Source organism: Lutra lutra, chromosome 15 (genome assembly GCF_902655055.1).
Source record: "Lutra lutra chromosome 15, mLutLut1.2, whole genome shotgun sequence".
Taxonomy (NCBI): Eukaryota; Metazoa; Chordata; class Mammalia; order Carnivora; family Mustelidae; genus Lutra; species Lutra lutra.
Genome location: NC_062292.1, coordinates 13,638,439 through 13,661,701, shown reverse-complemented (window position 1 = coordinate 13,661,701; position 23,263 = coordinate 13,638,439). Strand labels below are relative to the sequence as shown.

The window sequence follows — 23,263 nt, the reverse complement described above, 5'->3', positions numbered from 1 at the left end:
GATGGGTTCTATGTGACATTCATAAAGACCACTTTTTTTCTTAAAAATACAGCAAATAACTTATAAATTGTTTTCGAGTGCATATTTATTAGGAAATGCAGGCTCTCAGATTTTTTTTTTTAAGATTTTATTTATTTATTTGACAGAGATCACAAGTAGGCAGGGAGACAGTCAGAGAGAGAGGAGGAAGCAGGCTCTCTCTCCGCAGAGAGCCTGATGCGGGGCTCGATCCCAGAACCTTGGGATCATGACCTGAGCTGAAGGCAGAGGCTTTAACCCACTGAGCCACCCAGGCGCCCCTCTCAAATATGTTTTAATTAATAATAAATCACATTAATATGTAAATAATTGCGTTTTTACCCCACGTATCACAGCCTTGATAATGGGTTTCGGGTATCACCACATGAATGAACAGAATGCCAAATTGTGGTGTGGTCTGTCTAAATAACGCTTGTCTGAATGTCTGGCTTTGTCTGGAAATTAAATGAGAAAGTGCTTTAAACAGGAAGGATTCTAAAAATCAAGAAAAACTTGATGGATGCTAAGCAATTTTTCTTTTCAATTTAGATTATCTTCAAATTTACAGCACCATTTCAGCTTGTCATCTGTTTATTCACATTATTTTCCTGACACTGGAATTCCAGAGGTGACCACTTGTCATTCCCGAAGTGCCATAACTGTGGATTATATTTTCTATTCTGCTGAAAAGGAAGATGTTGCCAGGCAGCCAGGTAAAGAATACATGTAATCTTACACTGTGCTTGAGAAGAGAGTAAGTCTAACCCCAGGGCTGAGCTTGAGAAAGTTAGCTAAACATCTAGGTGACGTTCTAAATTTAAAAGTTAAAAAGATTTTTTTGGTAATATATTTGAGTAAATCAGTTAATCACCTGTAAAACATGGAAGCAGTGAAGGACCTCAAAGCAAATTATCGCCTAAGAATTATATCCTTAGCTCCCCCTTCCAGTGCCAGTCAGCTTCCGAGTTACGGGTCTCTCGTATTGCCCTTTAGTTTTATTTGCCGTAAATTTACTGGGTTTCTTTTTGTATATGTGTGACAGCAACATCAGGTAGTTTTGTACTTAAATTTTACTAACGCATACTGCCTTCATGGGAGGACCTTGTATTGCCAGCAATGGACAGTTTTGTCATGTTGACTCTGGATCTTTCTGGAAAGAGAAGTCCATTATATGAATATGTGGTTTCAAAAAGCAGAGGTGATAAGACAGTTTTCCTTGTACGATTCAGTGAAAGTAAGGTTTTAAATATTAACCAAAGGATTTAATGTGGAGAACAGAATGCAGTTTAAAATGACTGGAAGTCAGAGAATATCATTCAGAAAACTTCACAAGTCCAAAATGTGGGCAGCTGTTCTGTCTTTTCTGATCCCCCCGCCCTTTTTTTTTTTTGTGCTACTTTTCTTTTCTCCTTTTTTCTTCTGCTTGTTTTCTCCTTCCTACTGAGGATAACCTTGTTAGTAATACTCTGGCTTACTCCTCCCCAACTAAGATCAAGTCTATGAAATAGGCTTGCTGCTTTGAATTTGTAGTCAGGGTCTGGGAGTTGTCATGCTCTAAGTGTTCACTAGGTGGCAGGAGTGTGCCATGGACCGGCATATCAAATGGTGCGGTTAACAGCAGGTCCTCTGACTCTACTGTCGGCACTGACTCTGGAACCAGTGCATACTAATTTAATCTCCAGGCACCCTGTAAACTTCCTACTCAGCTGTGGCTGGGTCTGTCTGGTTTATACAGCTGTGGGATAGTTGATTAATTTCTTATGTAGTCATCAATCTCACATTACTTTTTTTTTTAAAGATTTATTTCTTTTAGAGAGAGAGAGCGAGAGAGCATGTGTGTGAGCATGGGGGAGGGGGAGTGGCAGAGAGAGAGAGAGAGAGATCCTAACCAGACTCTGCATTGAGCTTGGATCCCATCGTGGAGCTGACCCCACAATCCTGAGACCACCATCTGAGCCCAAACCAAGAGTCAGAGGCTTAACTGACCGGACTGTCCAGACGCCCTTCAAATTACTTCATTTTTTAATTTTTATTATTTTTTAAGGATTTTTTTTTTTAATTTATTTATTTGACAGAGAGAGATCACAAGTAGACGGAGAGGCAGGCAGAGAGAGAGAGAGAGAGAGGGAAGCAGGCTTCCTGCTGAGCAGAGAGCCCGATGTGGGACTCGATCCCAGGACCCTGAGATCATGACCTGAGCCGAAGGCAGCGGCTTAACCCACTGAGCCACCCAGGCGCCCCACTTTTTAAGGATTTTATTCAGGACAGAGAGCATGCACAAGTTGGGGCAGAGGGAGAGGAAGAGGGACAAGCAAGCTCCCTGCTGAGAGTGGAGCCCCAGTGAGGGTTTCATTCTCAGCCCTGAGATCATGACCTAAGCCAAAGTCAGATGCTTAACTGAACTGAGCCACCCAGGTGCCCTTCAAATTACCTTTAACGTACTTATGTGTTGCACTGATATTTTCTTCTGAAGATTATTTGCAGAACTCAAAACAAATTTGAACCAGGAAAAAAACCCAAACATCTGAAACTGCTGTGCCTAAGAACTATAATTAGCTTATAACTCAATATGAAATCTAATCATATTCTAAAAGCTGTTTCCCATTAGACTCTAGAAGGTTCTGAAGAAGGACTTGTATGATTAATTTACAATGACTTGTTGACACAGTTTCTCTAAACATGTGTTTCCTTAATGTAGGAGCTGAGGTTGCTCTGGTTGGTGGCTTGAAACTTCTGGCCAGACTATCACTCCTTACGGAACAAGACTTATGGACTGTTAATGGACTTCCAAATGAAAATAATTCTTCAGATCATCTACCTTTATTGGCTAAATTCAGACTTGAGCTGTGACTCTTCTTTGATTGGATATACATATATATATATATGTATATATACTTTCCGATTTATATTCTTTTTCAAAAAATGTAAAATATTTCTTGAGAGTTTGCATGTTTATTTTTATGCTGTGGAGTTTCTGAAGAGGTTGTGTTAAATGCTTGAAGCAGATACCAGAAGAAACAAGTTTACAACAATTTTCTTTGTAATACCGAAAAAATATTTTCCTGACAAGTGAGATCTAAACGTTTACTCCTTATTGTAAAAGAGTTGTAAATATTTTTTATTCTAAATCCCAGTAAAGTTGACAGTGATTTTTAAACATAGTGCATCCTCTTTAGTTAGTAAAGAATTTCAGTTGATGTTTTTGGCAAGCTTTATGGTGGATCCAAAGTATCTTTGAGTTCGTGCAAACCACAACTCGTTTCCCTTCCAGAAGGCCTGATTTCATTGTGAGGACCATCTGTTTGTTGAGTCCTAATTCGTTCATCTCAGAAATCGCTCACAAGTGTCCAACCAACCATTTTAGTTTGGTTTTGAGGGGGCTTGATAATGCTTCTTAGAATTGTACAGATTGCTTAATCCGTCTTACTCCTCTCCTGAGCCGTGGATGATGTCTCCATTTTGTTGGGAGATGGAGGTCACTGTAACTAAGAGTTGAAGTGCTTTACAGACGCCCTATTTCCATCCTGTGACAGGCAGACCATTCCAGCATGCCCGAGAGAGGCAGAGACTGGGTTAGAATGCCTTTGCCTAGTAGTTTGTGGGGGGTTTTGTTTTTTTGTTTGTTTTTTTCTCTTCAGTTTCAAGAAGAGATCCCCGGGTCGGAGGAGAAACTTTATTTTTCTGAACCAGTTCTGTGGAAATTTATTTTATTAGGAAACTTGTCTTTAGAACAAAGTGGCAGCTATGAGATTCTTTTGGTTTCGCTCAGATATTTAGGAAGCCCGTAGAACTAGTGGGGAGATACCAACTTGGAGACCCAATACTCCTAACTAGTAATTTTAACTGTCTTTAGTGGTTTTGTTTCTAAGATGTTACTTTGTTTTCTTTCCTAATGAGGCAGCAGTGTGACATGGTGCTGACATTTTTTTGTAAAGTGGTCAAGAGCAGGTCTAGTGAGTCCCACAGTTGGCGCTCTGTGTTTGGTTCAAACATTTTAAAACAAAAAAGTTAATGTGTCCTCTTTTTTAGACATTAGGATCAAAAAATGATGCACATTTTTACTAAGTAGTAATTTTATATTCAATTGTACTGAATTATAGAAGTTTTTACAACGGGTGTTCTTCATAGAATGCCTTTTCTGAAATTAGAAAGCAGTATTTACTCCGGGTCCTGGACTTTAAAGGTTTTTGTACTAAAGTATATTTACTACAGTTATTTTTTGAGAAAAGAAATCAAATGACTACCTGAACAAGGCGTGTAGGTTATGAGGATTTACCTATGAAAAATGATAGTAAGTATTTTTAAATGTTTAATTTCTCACATTTTTGGGTTTTTACTTACAGTATTAACTGTAGTTCTAAGACTTTCCACGTTTTCTAGTAACAGTTTGCAGAATATTGTGTGCTCTAATTAACAGACATTGTCCTCACCAAATAATAGTATAATTAATCCCTTTTAATATTGGGGGAAGAAAAATGAAAATGCATTAATTACTCCTTTGTGTTATGTGAGTTTATTAACAGATAACTTTGTGTATAGGTCATTGTTGCTAAACTAACATCTCTGAAAACCTCTGTGAAAATTTAATTTTTTATGTCCTGATCAATATATTAATTTTAGGCCCTTTTCATGTGCTTCACTTTGTAGAATAAATCCATAAAAATGCTTTCCACTTGAGCATAGAGGACGTAGTATTTTGTGAACTGGAGGCCAAAGGATCAGTGCAACCTTCTCACAGGTTTTTGAAGCTCCGCTAAAATGAACTGTCCACTTGTCTTTACTTTTTTTGGTCAGAATTGGTAACTCTGTTGGAGCCTTGTATTTACCTGCCAAAAAGCATTGAAATCTGGTTAATTGCTGAAGCCAAATCACCCCCAGGCCGAAGTGCTGTACTGGCCAAGTTTTAAAATGGAAAGAGATACTATGGAGTAAGAAATGTTGGTTTTACGATACCTTTTGATATCAAGATAATATGCATGTTTGAAATCTTGTCTTTTTTTTTTTTTTTGGAATTTAGCAACTGTCGGCTTTTAACCCTTTGCTTTCCTAAAAAACCAAGTTAGAGATCCAGAGAGTTCAAGGGTTTGGGGAAACAGAGAAGTCATTTGCACTTCGTCTCTATGAATCACCTAATAAGTTATTACTCTAGTGCATCTGTGCCTGGAGGTTTTGTGATAGGTGTGCTAAGTGTGTCCACTGGGCTGTTGTCCTTCTAACTATTTCATTACCCTAAAGCCTGTATTGCTTAGAGTGATGCTAACATGTAAGTGAATTCAGATGTGGCAAAACAGAATAGTGTTGAATACAGAGTCTGAAAATTGTGGAAGAAGATAAGGGAGAGGGAGTGATAAATGAGTTTACTAGGACAAGGATGTAGTAAAAGGACAAGAAAAAAAATAAATCACACCCTCTTACATACATTTTTAGAAGAAAAACAATCCTTAAGTTTCCAGGGTGGTTTTATTAAAGTCCCATGCTGTGTATAAACATACAAGTGATGAGAAAAACATTAACTTGAAACATGCACTTATCTGGCATTCTCTAAAATACCATTATACAACTTTCCCTTTACTTAGAAAAATACCCACTAAAACAATCACAGTTTTCCTTAAAGATTTAAAAAAAATGTATTGGCCAGAACAAAGTCCAAGAGAATAAACAAGATTCTGAATTGTGTGTCAAAAAAACTGTACAAGGTTGTACATAAAACTATAGCTTACAAAAGCCTTGGGTATAGTAAGAATACAGAATCAAGATTTCCAAAGTTCTATTTACCAATATCTATTAAAAAAATCCTTATGAAATAATTGACTTAGAAAAAGTGAAATGCTCATGATTTCAAAGTGTATAGAAAATACTAAATATCACTTTCTGAAATAAAGTGTACTCAAAACAGCACATGGAGTCTGAAATCAAGATTTCTGTCATCCATTTAAACTTTGCATATATCCCCACAATGGCTTACGTGTAAAATTTCTCTTGCACTAATAACTTTAAAAACTAGATTCAAATCATCTCAAAGTTTTATTTTTTATTTTTTGAATAGCAGCCAGTTTTAAAATTAATGTTGGGGGGAATAAATCATGTCATGGTTTTTTGGTTTTGTTTCTGCCTAAATATCATCTTAATCAAATTCCTGCACTAGAATGGAAGAGTTCAGTACCTTTCTCAGATCTTTTAGAAATCAACATAATTCCACAGGCAATAAAGCTAGAATGAAAACTAAGAGCATTTTAAATTACTTTTCATGTTTGTGTGACTAACCCTTGCTCTGGGGGACTGAATCTTACCATCGAGAAGGGAGTGGAAAAAAAAAATCAGGTTACTAACTGAATCACCAAACCAGCGGTGGTTTTAAGGCTTGTATGTCAGCGTCTTAGAATAGTTTGTGTTCCTATTCTTTACCCTTTTTTGTGGGGAAAAAAGGGGCTCTGCAGCTAATGACATTCTATATTTTGGATGGGACAGTACTTAAGTAAAACTTGGAAAATCCTAGTCTAAGCTCTTAGAAAGATCACCGTGGTATAAATGGTGAACTATTAGCGATAATAAAATTTCAGATTGGCAAACATAAGATACACATATCTTATTTTTCACAGAGAGAGCTAAGGCAGTATTGTTTTAGAGCAACTCAAATATTTCAGTAGACGTGGTCATTAGGCTGCAAATGAGTTTGCCTTATGAAGAGATACAAAGATAGCTCATCTTAACTCAAACTGATACTATTTTTTTTCAAACTGATACTATTCTTAAAGAGAGTGATTTTAGTTCAGAATTTTTAACTTCTCTATTTTAATGTAATTGAGATGTCCACTTACTTGGTCCTTTTCCCGTAAAGGATGCTAAACGTCCTCCTTTTTCAAGAAAATAATCACTTTCCATTAATGCCACTGAGTTTTAGCGTAAAGGGAGCGGCACGTGCACGTGGCCGAGGGATGAGGTCACCTTCAGTGGTTTTACTGGTACAGAATCTCGGTGAGCAGATTATTTTTCTACTCCCCTTTCTAAAATCGCCTTCAGGCAAAGAAAGCCAGGGAGGAAGTCCTGGCAACTGAAATAACACTTGTGTTGACTAGCAGACTTCACGTACATCTGCGAGTTGGCCTCCTGTGTTGGCATGGCCGCCGAGCTACAACAGACGGAACAGAAGCACACTCTTGATGGTGACAACGTACACACTTGCCGGGTAGAGCTCCTCTCCGCGGCCCGCAGTCCGAAGTTACACAGACACACTGTCTTTCACGGATTCCGTCATGCTCAAAGGTAGAACCCCCTACCTGAAGACATTTCCATTTAAAAGAAGTTTCTGCTTCTCTTAATTCATCGCATTTTCCAATACCAGTTCCTAAGTCATGAAGTGGTACTTCAAAGAGAGGGACTGGAAAGGGATCACACCGTGCCACCTTTGGTCTTAATATAAGACATCAGGACCCCTCCCTGACAACAGTGAGTCCTCGGAACCAACGCCTGACTCAGAGTCTAAAAAACAGATGGGACGTGAACAGAAAGGTTATCTGGTTCTCAAGACTCTGCCGATTCACTCCTAGCCTCTGCCTTTCTGAGTGTGTGGTTGCCGGAAGGTCCTTGCAATACTGCTAAATGTGTGTCACAGTGCCGTGACCTCTTGTGCTTTTTTTGCTGGAGTTTGCAAAGTTTAAATGTTAGTGACAGAACACAGACTACCTTCGGATCGTGCTTTTTGTTTTGAAAGAACAAAAACCACTGTCAGTGAATGCTTTAAGAAAGAAGTAACTCCAAGGTCCTGAAAAGAGTTTCCCGTATTGCCAGAAGAATTTCAGTGCTTTTTAGTAAAACACTTGGTATAATACCTTAATCCCATTGTATGTGTGCACCAGGAAAAAATTCCAAACTTTCTGGAGATCCCCATTGGAAGTACAGGGGAAATAATTCAAATAGAATATAAAAAAACAAAACACCATTAAGTTTGCATATCTGATGTCAAGATGCTGAGGTAATATTGACTGCTTAAAAAGAAAAAAAAATCCCACCATTTTTTGCCTCTGTTATTGCTGAAAAAAGACATTAATACTGGCTGAGTTACCTTACTATATCAAAAGTGGGAGAGAGGGTTTCAGGAACATTTACTACTGGTGAGGAGGCATCGTGTCCAAAAGCAAGTAAATAAAAGTAGGTCAATGGGAAGATAGAAAACTACAGTTACATATGACCCTTTCTATCTGTAGTGAGGGGGACAGTCCAACCCCAGTGGGGTTTCTTCAGCCTTTTCATGGTGGCCCCTTGGTGACTTTCAACGTTAATTGTTACCACCCACTCCGAATCCATGTCCAAGTGAATCCTTAAAAATAAAATCCACAGGTTCTCAATAAATAGTTGCAGTTCCTCCTGAAGATGCTGGGGTAAAGTGCAGAGAGAAGCACCACGGAAGCCCTCTTGCTGGCTGATATGGCTTGCCTAAATTCGGATTTGGTAGCCCACCTCATTCAGCGTGCTGAGGTCAGCCACCTTCTCAGGCAGTGCGGGCCTACGGGTCAAAGGCAGGTGGGGGAGAGGGAGGGGATGGAGAAAGATCACTTAGTATTTGATTCGGAGAACTTGACTTTGTTCTCCTGACCCTTCAGGTGCTTGCCCCCAGCCCGCCCCGCCGTACCCCACCCCTCCCCAGGCTTGGTTCCCAGCTTGACCTCGTGTTCTCAAGTCCACTCTGATGGGATGTAGAGAACATTTTCACAGGCTTTTCAAGGTAGAGCTGAAAAAAACCTGATAGGTTGCCAGAGAGTCTGCCCAGCTTGAAGCCTGCCTTCGGTCACACTCTAACTTCTGAAACCCAGTATCTGTGAACCTTGCAAGGATCTAAAAACAAATCACATGTAGTCCAGTAGAACTAAAAACCTCAGCCAGACTCTCCTTGAAACCTGGGCTTCCTGATGCGTACGCCCTGGGGGAAACCCAGCAACTTCAAGTCCTCTCAGGTGCCAGGTTCGCACGGAGAGGTGCTCGGCTCTCTCTGACGGAGGATTACTCTTCCAGGCCCCAGTGCATAAAATCGGGGCAAATCCTTTACAACTCATCTGAAAAAGCATGTCAGTGTGGAAAATCATTCCATGACAAATCCTCTGTTCTCCCTCAATACATTTTCCTAAGTACGAATAAGCATTTATGTGAGATCATGTCAGAAAGTACTTCAGGCTGGAAAAAGAAAATCAGTAAAAACATCACCTGTCTTCATTAAAGACATTTCCTCAATGATTTCCCGATATAAAAGTACGCCTACGCATTCTCCCAACTTCACTCACAGTTTTTCCACTTCTTCTCTGATAAGAGAGAACTGAGCTTCTAAACCTAATTAAGCAGGCTCAGTATGGCTAGGGAGTTCGAATTCAAAAGTTGCATGTTCAGCCATTTTTATCAGAAGACTAAAGGTACTTTTAGGCTACCCATGAACCTTAAGGGTTTGAAGAAGAGAGACCAGAATGAAAATATAACAGTTTCTTGGTTTATCCTCTGAAGGGTTTCCTCCTAGCAAATAGCTTTCCCCTGGCGGGAAAGTGCTCCAACTCATGTGGTGTTGACAGAGCCAGAAATCAATAGCTAATATCGAGGGGCCACTCAAGGACACGAGGCTCAAATTTTGGCAAAAGTTCTACTGCCCTACATATTCGCATTCTGTCCCTCTCTCTCTGCCCGCCTTCATCTCCTCTCCCTCCCTTCCCCTTCACCCCTCCCTCCCTGCCCGCCTTCATCTCCTCTCCCTCCCTTCCCCTTCACCCCTCCCTCCCTTTCTCGCAACAGCCTATGAACATCCCCTCTGAACCTGATGATTCGAAGTGGTCGAGAAACCTTCCCTAACTTGTTCCTTGGCGTTGCTAAGGAACTTGTGAACCTACCCATCTTTGTGTTGCATGAAGCTGATTTCTCAGAGGGACCACGCGCCCTGCTTTACTGGTCAGGAATCATGCCTCTCGTTTGTTTCTTTCTGTCTCTGGTCGTGGTCCGAGGGTGCCCAGATGATGCTGACAAATACGGCTGGCAGAGGATAGAAGTCCCCAGACTTCCTTGCGTGAAAATCCCTGCTCACTGTACCAGAGAGCTCAAGCCTTCCGACCTTCGGGCCAATGGTGTCCTCCAGCCATATGTGCCCTAGAGATCAGCCATTCTCTAGCGAAAGAGCCACTGGCAGAGTGGACCCTAGGGGCCACAGTGAGGACCATTCTTGAACTGGCAGCTAAAGGGAGCACGCTTCAGTCTGAGGGTTCAAACTTAAGTTTATATCTCTGCCCTCGCCCTCAGCCCACTAACGTGGAGAGAACTAGGGCTCTTGTGGACAAGTCTGGTTCAGAGTCCATTTGTATCCAGTTCATTTTTTCTTTTTCTTTAATTATTATTTTTTTAAAAATTTATTTATTTGACAGAGAGAGCACAAGTAGAGGGTACAGCAGGCTCCTGCTGAGCAGGGAACCCAATGCAGGGCTCAATCCCAGGACCCCAGGATCATGACCTAAGCCAAAGGCTTAACCGAATGAGCCACCCAGGGGCCCCTCTAGTTCATTTTTTCAAAAAGCCTGAGATAGAGTCTGTTTTGCTTCCTTGCGTGAGGTGTGTCATCTTTTCAAACAGCTAATATGGGACTTCCTTCTTCAGGGAGACTCCCCATAAGTTAGCATCACCCTAAGGCAAATGTGCTTAGAAAGGCAAATCTACTTCTCCCCTCCTCCATGGGCCACACTTTTAGAAAATTCAGCAATCAAAAAAATTCACTTGGTGAAGGGTAAGTTTGAAGTGCCCCATTCCTCACTTTACAATAGGATTAAATAGGGGGGACATTTCCTAGAGCGATTAAAATATAATTTCCAGGGCGCCTGGGTGGCTCAGTGGGTTAAGCCTCTGCCTTAGTCTCAAGTCGATCTCAGGGTCCTGGGATCAAGTCTCCCATCGGGCTCTCTGCTCGGCTGCCTGCTTCTTCCTCTCTGCCTGCTCGTGATCTCTCTGTCAAATAAATAAATCTTAAAAAAAAAAAAAAAGAAGAAAGAAAATATATAATTTCCACACTACCTTTCCTGGTGGTAGAACTACATGACCATATATATACTCCTTATCCAAACATAAATTAAATTCGTAGTGAATGGTTTTTTCCTTTATCTGATGTTTTTAATGATTTCTGTGTGGCAGTCTGTTACGTGGCCCTCCACATCCACTCTCCCCTTCTGCCTTAGTAAAAACCCGATTTTCAGCTGGGCCCAGAGCTATCAAGAACACAAACCACTTCTCCCAGCCTCTTTGAAGCCGGTCAGGCATCAGACTAAATTGTAACCACCGAGATTGACATGGAGGTTTACCAGACAGCTCTTCCCAAGACAACGAGCATGGGCCCTTCCTGGGTTCTCCTGCTCTCTCTTCTGTCTTGTGGAAGTGATGGTTGGACCGTGGCCCCCAAGATGGGACACTGAAGAGGCCGAGCAGTAAGACGTCCCGTACCATCACTTTTGAGCCACTTTCCCATCCTGGTGAGTCCCAGCCAAGTCCTAGCCTCCCCGCTAACCTTACCCTCCACCAAACCTGATCCTGACCGGGATCACGTCCGTCTGTTAACTCACTAATACAACGCCAACTCGATGCCAGTCATGGTGGGTACTGAGTGGGCCTGAGGGAGTTTCGCCTGGGGAGTGAGCATGCGTTCCTAGAAGTTCTCTAGATTCCACTTAGGAGAAGTAGCCACACCCTACCCCAAATCCGAAGACTCACTTATGAGAGTCTCTCTGCTTCCCCCGGGGCCCTGCACCCCCTGTGGGACCAACGCCCTGGCAGCTCTTCACATCTCCCCTTGTCTGTCAAGAGTAAGCCACTCCTGGATGGTGGCTCCCCATTCCAGCGTCCTCCCCAGCACGCACCCGTGAGTTCACCCCAGTTCCTGCACCTTCCTTCCCGACCTGGCCCGGCTCTCAACAGAGTCACACCTCTCCTTCTCCGAAACTCTAGTCACTGTGCTGCCCTCCCTCTGTGAGAACAGCACTAGTAAGACACGAGCCCAGCATGGTTTCCCGGGTGGTGGAGTAAGTCCGTGCTGACCTATTTTCTCTCCCTCAGTCCCGGGCTGGGAGGTCAGCGGCAGGCTCCAGGAGCTGGACAGGAGGACAAACCCTAGTTGCTCGGCCCTGGGATGTGTTCTCCACAGAAGCCATTTTTTGCCCACTCACCTGAGCCCCTCACTTTGGAGCCCATCAGCTCGGAGGAAACAGAATTTTCACCACATTCTTCAAAGTGTATGTTCCTAAAACTTCACCCTTTACCTTTAGCCTTGGTCTGCTACTGGCTCCCTTGAAAACAGATGGACTTTAACTTGGGGGGGCGGTCTCTGAACTCCTTTTTTTCTAAACCTTTCCTTAGCACCTCCACCAGTCACTCCCCTTTCCCACCCTGGCAGGAATCTTCCCGGTGCTGAGAAATCACCATTATAAGTACCTTTCATGTAGCTGGCCCTTACGAGGCACCAGGCATCGCTCTGAGAGGTTTACAGGGATTAACTGAGTCTCACCGTAACCTGACGGGGCTGATACTCTTCCTATCCATTTTACAGAGGAAGAAATCGAGGCACTGAAAGGGAACTTGCTTAAAGCAAACTGCATGTTTAGCAAGTGGGGGAGCCAGAACTCATCCCCAGAAGCCAGAGCCCATGCCCTTAACCAGGAAGCAAACGGACCCCATCCTCCCACTCCCCGCACAAAGCATCCCTCAAGCATCGAAGGATGACCCCGCAACCACTCCAGCCTCTGCGCCATGCCATGGAATGCCCAACCCATTCTTGTCATCCCTCCACCGTCCGACCCAAACGCCACTTCTCCCACGAAGTATCCGACTTCCTTCCCTCACAATGCATGACTCCTCGCCCCCATAGGCCGGGACATTTTCTCTGGCACACCTGCTGAAGTCTCCTGCAGGCTCCTATCCTTACGCCTGCCTCCTAGACTAGACAGGGATCAAGTCCGTTCAGCTATGAATCCCTCCTGCTGAATCGCCGGTACTTCTCGGTTAAACCTGGGTCAAGTTCTCATTAACATGTAAACGGCAGATAGGGCTTCATTGCGTTACCTTCATCATGGGGTATTTTTAACAATGTCCTAAGCCAGGAATTCAAGTCACCATGATGACATTTTCATTTTTGTTCCTGTACAGAGAGGTTTTATCTTACCTCTGAAAGCGGCCCGGGGAACCTGCCTGCTTGAAAAGCTGAAGTGGGTCGGCAAGCAGGGGCTGGAGGGTTTCCAAAGGAAAAGGACTAGATTGTCCCCTTCCTCTGTAACCCATCCACCCCGCCCCCCAGTTATCTGGAACCCAGGGAAGAACAAAAGGCAGAAAAAGGAGTTCGACCGAGATCCCCCCCAACCCCGGTGAACTGCCTGAAAGAGGAAACCCTTTTCTCTCCCAGCGATGCCGGCTGCAGTCTCCTGGCCTGGCGAAGGGCAGAAGTGGGTTATCAGCCGGCCACCTGCCTGCGGGCCCAGCCAGAAATACTGCTCCGTCCTGGCCAGCAGCTCGCTCAGGGCCAGAGCCGGGCGAGCCTGTGCGTGGAGAGACCTCTTCCAAGGGCTCCCCTGGTTATACTTAGAATTCCACAAAGGGATTTATTTATAAGAAACACAAGCGCCGGAATGGTGATTCAGCCGGATCTGCACTTGCCCAGAACTTCTCATCAGATGCACGGTTATTATTTTAGATGGAACACTCTCTTTCTCCAAACCCCTCCCCAGTCCACGCAAGGGAAAGAGCTCTGAGGATTTTCCCACTGAGGGCTCTGGGCCAGCCTTCTGTTTGAGAAGCAGCAGGGAAGGGGACTTTAAGTTTCCGTGAGAGCTGCTTCCCTCAGCACACAAATGGATAATCCCAGCCTCATCTGTTGTCATGTAAATGTATCTGGGGTGACTTAGGGGGACGGCTTGATGGCCTGGCCCCAGGTGTCCCCTCCACCCCTACCTCAGGCCTGCATTCCTGGAGCCAGCTCCAGCAAGGGCTGTTCAGGAGGGAGGTAGGCTGAGGAGGATAGGATGGTTGTTCCATAGATAAGTTTTCTGTAGCAGAGAAGCCTGAGTTTTCCATCCTTGTGACACATGGTAGAAATTCACACTCTGGGTTTTTTGTTTGTTTGTTTGTTTGTTTAACTAAACTCTACAATGTGGGGCTTGAACTCAGGACCCTGAGATCCAGAGTTGCACACTATACCGACTGAGTCAGCCAGGGGCCCCCACACTCTATATTTTCAATGTGATCTTTTGTCCCGGGTAGCTGGGAGCAGATATGGGACTTCCAATTTTCCAGTGTGTCTCAATCTTATATCTCGATCTCAATATAAGATTGAGACATACTGGAAAATTGGCTTGTGGTTCATTGCCTTGATCCAAATCTATACATAAAATATCAGTAGTATTCACCACTGTCTCCTAAACCACAACAGTCCAGAGACAGTGAGCCGTCTCATAGGTGGGCAGAGTGGCCCCTCGAGACTCGCACACAGCCTGAGGCAGCCTCTGTGTCCACGAAGAGCTTGGCGCAATTCTGTGTTGGTGTCGTGAAGGCGCAAAGAGCCTCAGAACAAGAAAGTTCATGGCAGCATGTTGGGGACCAAGTGGGGACATCACATCCTAGGGCTGAACGTATCAGCTTGTGTGTGTCTGTGTGAGACCGGGTTTAAGAAAAGAAACAGTGAGGCGGAAGGAGAGCCTGCAGGGCTTCCCCCAAGCCCGCCATCCCTTTTCTGTAGCTCTGACTAAGGCCCCAGTTTGGGGCATCTCCTCCCCTCACTTCTCAACCCCGGCCCCCTCTCCCTTCAGCAGTTGCTGGGGAGCAGAGGTCAGGGGGCCTGGCTGGCAGCGGGGAGGGGAGAAAAAGTCTCCTGCAACTTGCCGGGGACTTACTCACCCACAAGAATTTACTAAGTAACACTGTGTGCCAAATACCTTGGAGGTCCCAGGGTTACAGCAGGACAAACAGCAGCTCCTACTCCCACTGGACCCCAAGTCCATTCCCTTTCTTCTGATGGAAATTTGCCTCTTGTTTCTCCCATTTGAGTAGGATACACTCCCGGGGTGTGGCCCATCTATGACCACTTTGGGGCTACCTGATCGGGAAGCACGGGCCACCTGTCCTGTTCCCACTTCTTACTCCTGTCTCCCCTGAGGTCGCAGCCACGGAGGGTGGGCAGTGTCATCGCCCTCGGGTTCACTCACTCACCCTCACACACAGACACACCCATGAAGACCAGTTTAGCTCTAGTCCCTGTGGACTCGGGATTCTAGAAAGGGATATCCAGGAAGGGAGTAACTCTCACATGGACCTCTTGGTCCTCCGTGTTAAAGGTATGGAACAGATTAAGGCAGGGATGGCGCTGGCCCAGCATTTACAAGTTCAAGCAGAGACCTCAAGCCCTCCTCTCTCGTCTGGTATGGCAGGGATCAGGTCAGGCTGGGCACCGGTTTAGGACTTATGACCTGTCTGGGTGGGCCTCTACTGGAGGGCCACGGGAGGGCAGCCTGGTTTCTTCCCACTTGTCACCCTCATTCCAAGCCCGTCCTGCTCCTTGCTCACATTCCTTGGTTCCTAGGATGGTAGGTATCCTGCTGGTGGGTGCAGGGCGGATGGGCGCCCACCCAAGAGATTCGGCTCAGCAGGGACTCTCCCAGCCCTGCCCTTTCTTTCAAGGCCTCCCAAGGTAGGAGCCTCTGGCCAGAGACCAAGAGCCACAGGCCACTGTTGAAGATTCCAGGGCACAGCCTCCTCTCCTTACAGTGACAGAGAACCCATCGGGGATCCCAAAGGTGTCTAAACCCAAGAGGCTCTTCGCTCATTCAGGTCAGGAGGTCTTTGCTCATAGAGCTCATCACCTATCCTGCTTCTCCAAGTGTCTCTGGTGACCCCAGACCCTATGAAATCCCAGGAGAACTAAGTTGGGCAGTCCTTTGGGTTCCTAGAAGGAAAGTCCACATCACCCAGGATTCTGGCTTAGTTCTCCCTCTCCTTCCACAACCATTCTACTTTTCCCTCACCTTTTATTTTTTATTTATTTATTTATTTTTGCCTCCCCTCTACTTTGCTTGCTAAGGAAATTATCTCCTTTCCACCTTTGGGGACATTTTCTTACACGGGTGGAAGGAGAATGACTTCTAGGGCCTCGCTCAGAATATCTTCAATATCATTAGCCCATGGAATCAAACTGATTTTCTAGGACTTCATTATCACTTCACAGCCTCACTTGGGCAATTGCCTGGAGGTGTCCCTTCAATACTTCATAAAAAATGGAGCAGGAACTCCCTTGTCCCCCTTGGGGCCAGCTGTGAAAGGAGACTTGATCTTGAGATGGGGCTTAGTAACCTCTGTGACCCTGAGGGTCTCCAGCAGGGTGGGCCAAGCCCCCTAGAGCCACAGACCGCCACAGAGACAGATGACCAAGAAGGGAAATCAAAGAGGGAGGAAAAGGGAGGAAGAGAATCATAGATAGCAAAGAAGAGCAGAGGAGGGACAGAGGCGGAAAAGAGGAGCCAGAGAGTGGAGAGAGAACAAAGCCGCTCTCTGAGGTCCTTAGGGACTCTTGCCCCACTTGGGAAGAATGTCCCGACAGGGTCACTCCAATTGGCACGAGCCCCTTTCACGTCGACTCGGGCAGCCCAGCCGGAAGACGGTCCGCTCAGCCCTATGCTCCCAGGTTGCAGGACTGTCAGAGACAGAAAGGACCCCAGGGGGCATTTGTGGTTCCTCGGGGAACTGCTGGCATTTTAAGTGGAAAGGTTCTCAGTGGGGGAGGATGAGCTTTGCAGGAGGTTTACCATCCTTGCCCCGGCCCCTCCCCAGGATCCATCATTATAACAACTTCTCCTCCCACCTCATTTCTAACGCTTGTTCCTTCGAGGGTGAGGGGCGGGCGTCCTGGCTGCTGCTGCTAAGAGAGGCCCGGCGTTGGGAAGCGTAGGTAGACGTTCATAGCAGGCCTCAATCTCCCATAGCAGATCTCAACCTCCATCTCCCTGCCTCTCTTAGAACCACAGGAAAAAATTTGCTCTGTGTGGGTGGTGCTTTAAACACTCCTAAGGGAGCAGAGGCTGACAAAGGACTCATGGGGTGCAGGGTGGGGGCGTCCCTGTCTAGGGGAGCCTTTGCTGTTTGCCCTCCCACCCAGCTGACTCTCCTGTCAACCCAGTGACACTGATCCTCCTTTCCAGAAGGATTAGTCAGACGAGTGCAAAAACGGAGAGGAATGCAGGGATGAAGTAGCTGCAGCTGTAGGGATGAGGTCGGCCGGGATACAAAGCCACTAAAATTATCCCAGCACAGAAAGGGGCCGGGACCCCACAGCAGATGGGCCTCTTGCCTGTTATGGTAATATTCCACGCTCTGGGCCACTCCCAAACTTCATTATGGCACCCGACACATTTAGAAATGATTTGATGGCCTTATGTAATGCTGAAAAAAATAACACAGTGACAGAGCCACCAAGCCCTCCCTAGTCCTGGCCATTCCACCGCAGGAGGCCCAGAATTTTGGTGGAGTTATTGGGTCAGTACCAAATGGGTCCCTTTCTCGTTTCCTCACCAAATCAAGATTACCTGGAGAAAAGCCTGCTTGCTGAAGGACAGGGGTAGAAGCTGAGAAGCTGTTCTCCTCCAGACACACCTCTAGGAACCAGGGTGTCCTGGGCTCTAGTCTGTGGCAATGGCGGAAGCTGGGATCTGGAGAGGGAGGGAGGGGCTTGGTGCTTCTGTCCTTCTTGTCCTCCCTGGGTCACGCAGCCTTGCATTTTCCTTTCAACCCTTGCTTCTCTGTCCCCTCGAGCCCCTGTGATCCCCGACCCAGCCCTGCAACTCAGAAAGCAGGGTTTAAGGAGGAATTAGTAGTACCTTGTAACACCTCAATCTACTTGAAACCTCAGCCAAGATATTTGCCCTCGAGAATCCCCTCCTGACCTCTAAACTGGGAAAAGAACTGGCAGGGGCTTCGGCTACTAAGGATGGCCACGGTCTTCCTGGATTTGCTCACACCAGATGGTCCACAGGAACCCACAAGCCACCTAGGCTCCCTTGATGGTCAAACTCTTCCAAAGCCACCCTGCCCTGGCTGTGAAAAAGAAAATCCCTAAGACCTGACCCACTAGGGAGAGTCGATGGAGGGAGACTCCTGGGAACCAGTGCCATGCCTGGGAGAAAGGGCTGAGGGCTTCCCGGGCTGGTCGCAGCCACTCTTCACCATTTTGGAAAAGTTTGTTTTCACTGAACCATGAGCCATCGCCTCTGTGCAGCCAGGGCCTGCCTGCCAGGGCTGGGCTCGACTTCAGGGCGTGGAGGGAAGCGGGTGGTGGAGTGGAAGCCGCATCTTCCTGCAGGTCTTCCTTCCTGACCCTACTGGGGACTGCTGCCCTCTCCCTACTGCCTTTGTTCCCATCCCCCGGCCCACTTCCTGCTTCCAACCGACAGGAGGGGTGAGGGTGAGGGGGGCCCCCGACACTGGAAGGTGCTTTGCACTCACAACTGCGGCAGTCTAAGAGCTGTCCTCTGCGGGCACAGGCGTGGTCGCTTGCCTCGGCTGTGTGACAAAGTCCAGAGATTAGGGTACAGGCATAGCTCGGGGGTGACCGAACACCAGTTCCCTACCTGGCCCCTAGGAGAATGACCAGCCGGGCTCTGCCCAGCGTGTCTTCAGCGGAGCCCAACATGGGGGTCAGGCCGGGGTCTCACCCTCCAATGGCACCTCAGCACCTCAGGCTCCAGAGGCCCAGGCAGGACCAGGTGGAGCTGAGCCGCAGAATCACACAGACCCAGTGCCTGCACCTTGACATGCCGTTGTTTTTTTAAAGTCAACCCCCAAATCAGAACCAACCGCAGTTCTCCAAGAGTGGTCCCTGGACCAGCGGCATCAGCATCACCTGGGAACTTGCCAGAACAGCAGATCCTCGGGCCCCATCCAGATCTGCTGAATCACAAACACCGGGGGGGGGAGAGGCCCCCATCTGTTTTTAACAAGCCCTCTGGGGATTCTGGTCTTGCTGGAGTTTGCAAACCGGGCGCAGGATCCTTCTGTCTCTCCTCAGCTGGGCCCTGTGCTGCTGCAGCCGCTTCACCCCATCCTGTGCCCATAACCCACCCGCGCCTCCTCGCTCCCACCCAGCGACGCACCTCCCTCACCAGCGGGATAAAAGCCACTGAAAGCACAGTCTGTCCGCTTCTCCGTCCTCATCTACCTGACCTTAAACTCTCCCTCATCCCCCGCCTCCCTTTGCTCCTCCGATCTTCACAGCTGGCTTCTGCAGGTGCGGACTGGCCCCTTCGCACTCCTGACCCGCCTGCTCTGCTGTTCCTTCCCCATCTCCTGCTCTGGCCCTGCATCCCCTGGGCCACTCGGAGCCTGCCAGCACATCCCTCCCTCCTCACCGACTCCTCCAGCTATCGCTTCAACTGTCGCTTCTAAGCAGATGGCTCTGCTGTCACGGTCTCTATTTCTCAAGCTCCAGATCGGCATTCTCAGGGGCTTCTAGAATGCTCCCCCAGGGTGCCCAAGCAGCAGCTCAAATCCCACAGTCCAAGCCCCAATGCACCTTCTTCCCATACTGTTCTCAGACCACCGGCACCTGGCACGTCCTCGGACTTCTGTCTCCACAGCCAGCGTCTGAGATCTTGCTGGCTTTCCCATCCCAGGACACTCATGGGAACTTTTTCTGGTAAAAAAAACCTGACACGCCTTGGACTGCAAATTTCCTGTGGATGCAAGTAAAACGGATGCGACAGGAATGGTCCGAAAACCCCATCCTGCTGTCCCGTGCATCAGCCCGTCAGGGGCACACTCAGGACTTCCAGGTTTAGAGGGCAGAGTGGGGCTTTCTGGACTGCTCAGTGTCTGTTGCAGACTGGGAGCTCCTGCTAAGGGGAGACTTAGCCCTCCTGGGACAGCAAAGCTAACAAGGCAGAGCAAAGCGCCCCTCCCCGCTCCTTGAGTAACCAGATTACTACTTCTGGGTCCTGGGCTCCATGCTCCGTGCCCTCTAAAAAGGGTTTACACATGCACAGTCCTCTGAGACAACTGCTACTTTGTTCAGGGTCGCCAATGAATGGATGGCTGCATGGGAGAGGGGGAGAGAGAGGGTTGTGGTGAAGGTCAGGGTCAAGAGGCAAGCGTAGTGGTCAGCATCAGAGGCAGGATTAGGGTCAGAGGCTTGTGCCAAAGCTCTGAAGCCATCCTGCTCCCCTAAAGGTCAGAGCCATGCTGAAGCCCCCCATTCTCCAGCTTCTCTTGCTGCAGGAACCCCCCCCTTTCCACCTCCTCCCCTGTCAAAGCCTGGACCCCAGCCGTCTTAGCGAATACCCTCGGGCTGTGGATTCTGCACCAGGGTTCGGCAGCAGGAGGTAGAATGGGGACAAACAGGGAACTTTCCTCAGAACTGAAACCACTTCATCCTGACAGAACCAACACTTCCATCCCCCTCCCCCCTCCCAGAGCCAGGGAACCCGGGTTCCAGCCCCAGTGCACTGACCAGCTACAAGACAGCACAAGATAACAAACCGGGTTTGCGTTCTGGTTTCTCCCTTTGACAGTGAAAACTAAAACTCTGCCTTCTTACTCTACAGGACTGACGTGACAATAATGACACGCCTGCGTTAAAAGCTGCTCACCATGAACAAACCGCTCTCCCTACGTCTTCTAAGTGGGTCCCACGACTCCTTGAGAAGGAGGCAGGGAAAGTGTTTTTATCGTCTTGGACGGATGAGCAAAGAAAGCTCCCGAGAGGTCTGCCCAGGCTGCAGGGCTAAGGGGCGGCTGCGCGGGGGCTCGCCCCGGACCTCTGTGCACTGCCCCACACTGTCCCAGGCTCGGTGAGAGCAGCTCGTGACCAGCATGCGCTGGTATTAATGACAGTGGTATTTTCTCCCCTGTCTAGTTAAGGCCCAAATATCAGCCCGTGGATTCTCACCGGGTACTTCTCCAATCTGTCATTTCCCAAGGGAGTCATTTTGACCTCAGAAGTAGGTGTGGAATCAGTGGCCTCGGGGATAAGATGGGGGAAGACAGGGTCAGCAAGGGAGAAAGAATGACCTAAAGATGCCATGACCTAAAGAACGATCATGATTTCTCCTGGGCACAGAGGGCTATGGGGTTTTAGGAAAGTTTCATCAGTTCTAAGAATCCCATCTTCCGGCTAAGGGAACTTAAGCCGAGGAAGGTTCCATGGCCGGCCTCAAGTCGTGTGGCTCACAAGGGGCTGAGCTGGCCCCAGACCCAGGCTTCCTAATCCTACATCCACCGTTCCCCCCACGCTGCCGGGATCTCAGGATTCCTTCATCTCTGGCAGTCTGGAGCTTGTCCCTTCATCTGAGTCTACAACTGACAGGCGGTAGCATCAGAGCAATGGGGGCGACGTGCGCAGTGGACCCTTCTCCACAAGGGATGCCCCCTGATGGAGGGCCGGTCCTCCTGGAGATCTCAGTCTGGTTCAGATGCCACGCCCAGGACACAGCTTTGTCCCCACGGGCCAGGACAACCCCATGGATGTGTGTGCCGGCCCCTGAGCCAGTGAAGAGGAAATAGTACTCACGACTTGTCTCTCCTGCCGAGCCGTCTCGGGGGGCTCGCCTGTCTCCTTCGGGGGGACAGGGATTTCCCCCGGCTTCTCACTTGGGTTGGAGAATGGGCACTTGCAGGTTTCAGGATCTGAAGGAGATGGGAGGAGTTACCACGCTGGCTGCGGAAGGAAACCACCCTCCTGACTTCCCGCAGCCTCCCTGCCCCCACCGTGAGCGCGCGGCCTAGGAGATACTGAGCCGGAAGACCTTCAAGGGGAGTCCTGACAGATGTTCCTTGCCCAGTCTACACTGGTGAGGAGCAAGGGGACCCCTTCCCCAGAGGCTGAAATGATTACACTGTGCCCCCTTTTCCACAGCAGAAGAGCAAAGCCCTATGCCTCAGCCTCTTGGGGCTGATTCCAGGAGCTGTGTGCTGTCTCCTGAGGGCAAAGTCCCATCTCCATTGCCCCAGAAACCAGCCTGTTCTTCCTCTGACTCTCCCACCCCATACACAGGCACCGAGTGGTTTCATTTTATCAAGAATCTCCGTCCCAGGTCCCTTAGGGTGAAGATGACAAGTCCCCAGGCACTAAACAGCCTGAGGTCAGCAAAATCTTTTCCCTATGGTCCTCTGTGTCCACACAGGCTTTCTCTCAGTGACTCCACAAGCCCTGGAGGGACACGGACAAGCAGGCACGATGTTACCAGGGAAGTGACATGGGAGAAGGAAGAAGTGCTTATGAGTATAGTTTCTGTGAAACCAGCACAGTGAATGCTTCTTTGGTATTGAGACACCAGGCCAGAATTATATGCCAAAATGTGTTGCAATTTATAAAGCAAAGCAGAGACAGAATGTGACTCTGCAAAAGATTATAAAGCAGGGTGACCCGCTCTCCTTGTGTGCCCAGGACCTTCCTGGTTTTATGTACTAAAAATGTCATGTCCCAGGACACCCCCCAGTTTCAGGCAAACTGGAATGATGAGTCACACTATCATAAAGACCAAAACAACAAAACAAAACAAAACGAGAGCCTTCATCTAAAATGACTTTAACATTTTGGATTTGATTTCACAGAAGGAAATACAGGCCAAGACACTGATTTAACTGTAACATCTCAACTGACGTCAGCTCGTTTTGAAGTAGCCTATACAAAGAGAAACTTTAATCGTCCATGCCAAACAGCAAATGATTTGTATTTTTTGTTTTGATAGGATGGTTATTAAGATAACCTCAAGAAGCTTCTGACCATCCCAGAAACATGAGGCAAGAGGCAAGAGACAGACAGAGGTCGGGGATAGAACTCTCTACCATCACTCGTTCGCCTTCCCAGCACCTACCTTCATTCTCATGTCCCTGGCGCATTTCTCCAGTTCCTTCCTTATGTCGGCCCTTAACATCTTGGAGACATTGAGGACCAGCTGCTTCCATTCAATGGGCTGGAAGCTATGAGGCTCATGGGGGACGTACAGCCCAATCTTGACCTTCTTGACTGTGTGCAGGTACTTCTTATAGGAGTCTTCAAAGTCAAAGATGAGGTCACTCAGAGTTCGAAAGGTCAACGGCTTGTCCATCAGCTCAGCCCTTCGGCTCATGCCCAGTGAGCCGTAGCGGCCATTGCAATAAATCCCCAGCACAACATGGTGAAAATAGTTTCCTGAGAAGTAGGTTTTAAAGCTGATGGGGAATCGCTCGATGGAAGGCTGTCCATTGGTTAAGTATCTTAGACCATCTGAGT

The 23,263-nt window shown here is 47.5% G+C and overlaps 2 protein-coding genes across 18 annotated transcripts in view; one reads left to right on the top strand and one right to left on the bottom strand.

The window, feature by feature from the left end:
• The window catches only part of ANGEL2 (angel homolog 2), a 40,284-nt gene extending 35,115 nt beyond the window's left edge, over positions 1-5,169 (top strand). For 9 of the 10 annotated variants that reach the window (XM_047704509.1, XM_047704506.1, XM_047704510.1 and 6 more), the window contains 2 exons: positions 568-731; positions 2,717-5,169. In XM_047704509.1, coding sequence (XP_047560465.1) covers positions 568-731; positions 2,717-2,868 — 316 coding nt within the window. In that variant the 3' untranslated portion in view covers positions 2,869-5,169. Of the gene's footprint in view, positions 1-567; positions 732-2,716 lie in introns of those variants that run through there. The other variant, XM_047704512.1, reaches the window with a different exon arrangement.
• The window catches only part of VASH2 (vasohibin 2), a 41,189-nt gene continuing 21,952 nt past the window's right edge, over positions 4,027-23,263 (bottom strand). For 3 of the 8 annotated variants that reach the window (XM_047704515.1, XM_047704522.1, XM_047704517.1), the window contains 5 exons: positions 22,866-23,247; positions 21,560-21,675; positions 18,502-18,558; positions 17,586-17,834; positions 4,027-8,521 (listed from right to left, as the gene is read on the bottom strand). In XM_047704515.1, coding sequence (XP_047560471.1) covers positions 8,452-8,521; positions 17,586-17,834; positions 18,502-18,558; positions 21,560-21,675; positions 22,866-23,247 — 874 coding nt within the window. In that variant the 3' untranslated portion in view covers positions 4,027-8,451. The remainder of the gene's footprint in view (positions 8,522-17,585; positions 17,835-18,501; positions 18,559-21,559; positions 21,676-22,865; positions 23,248-23,263) is intronic. The other 5 variants (XM_047704520.1, XM_047704523.1, XM_047704521.1 and 2 more) reach the window with 3 other exon arrangements.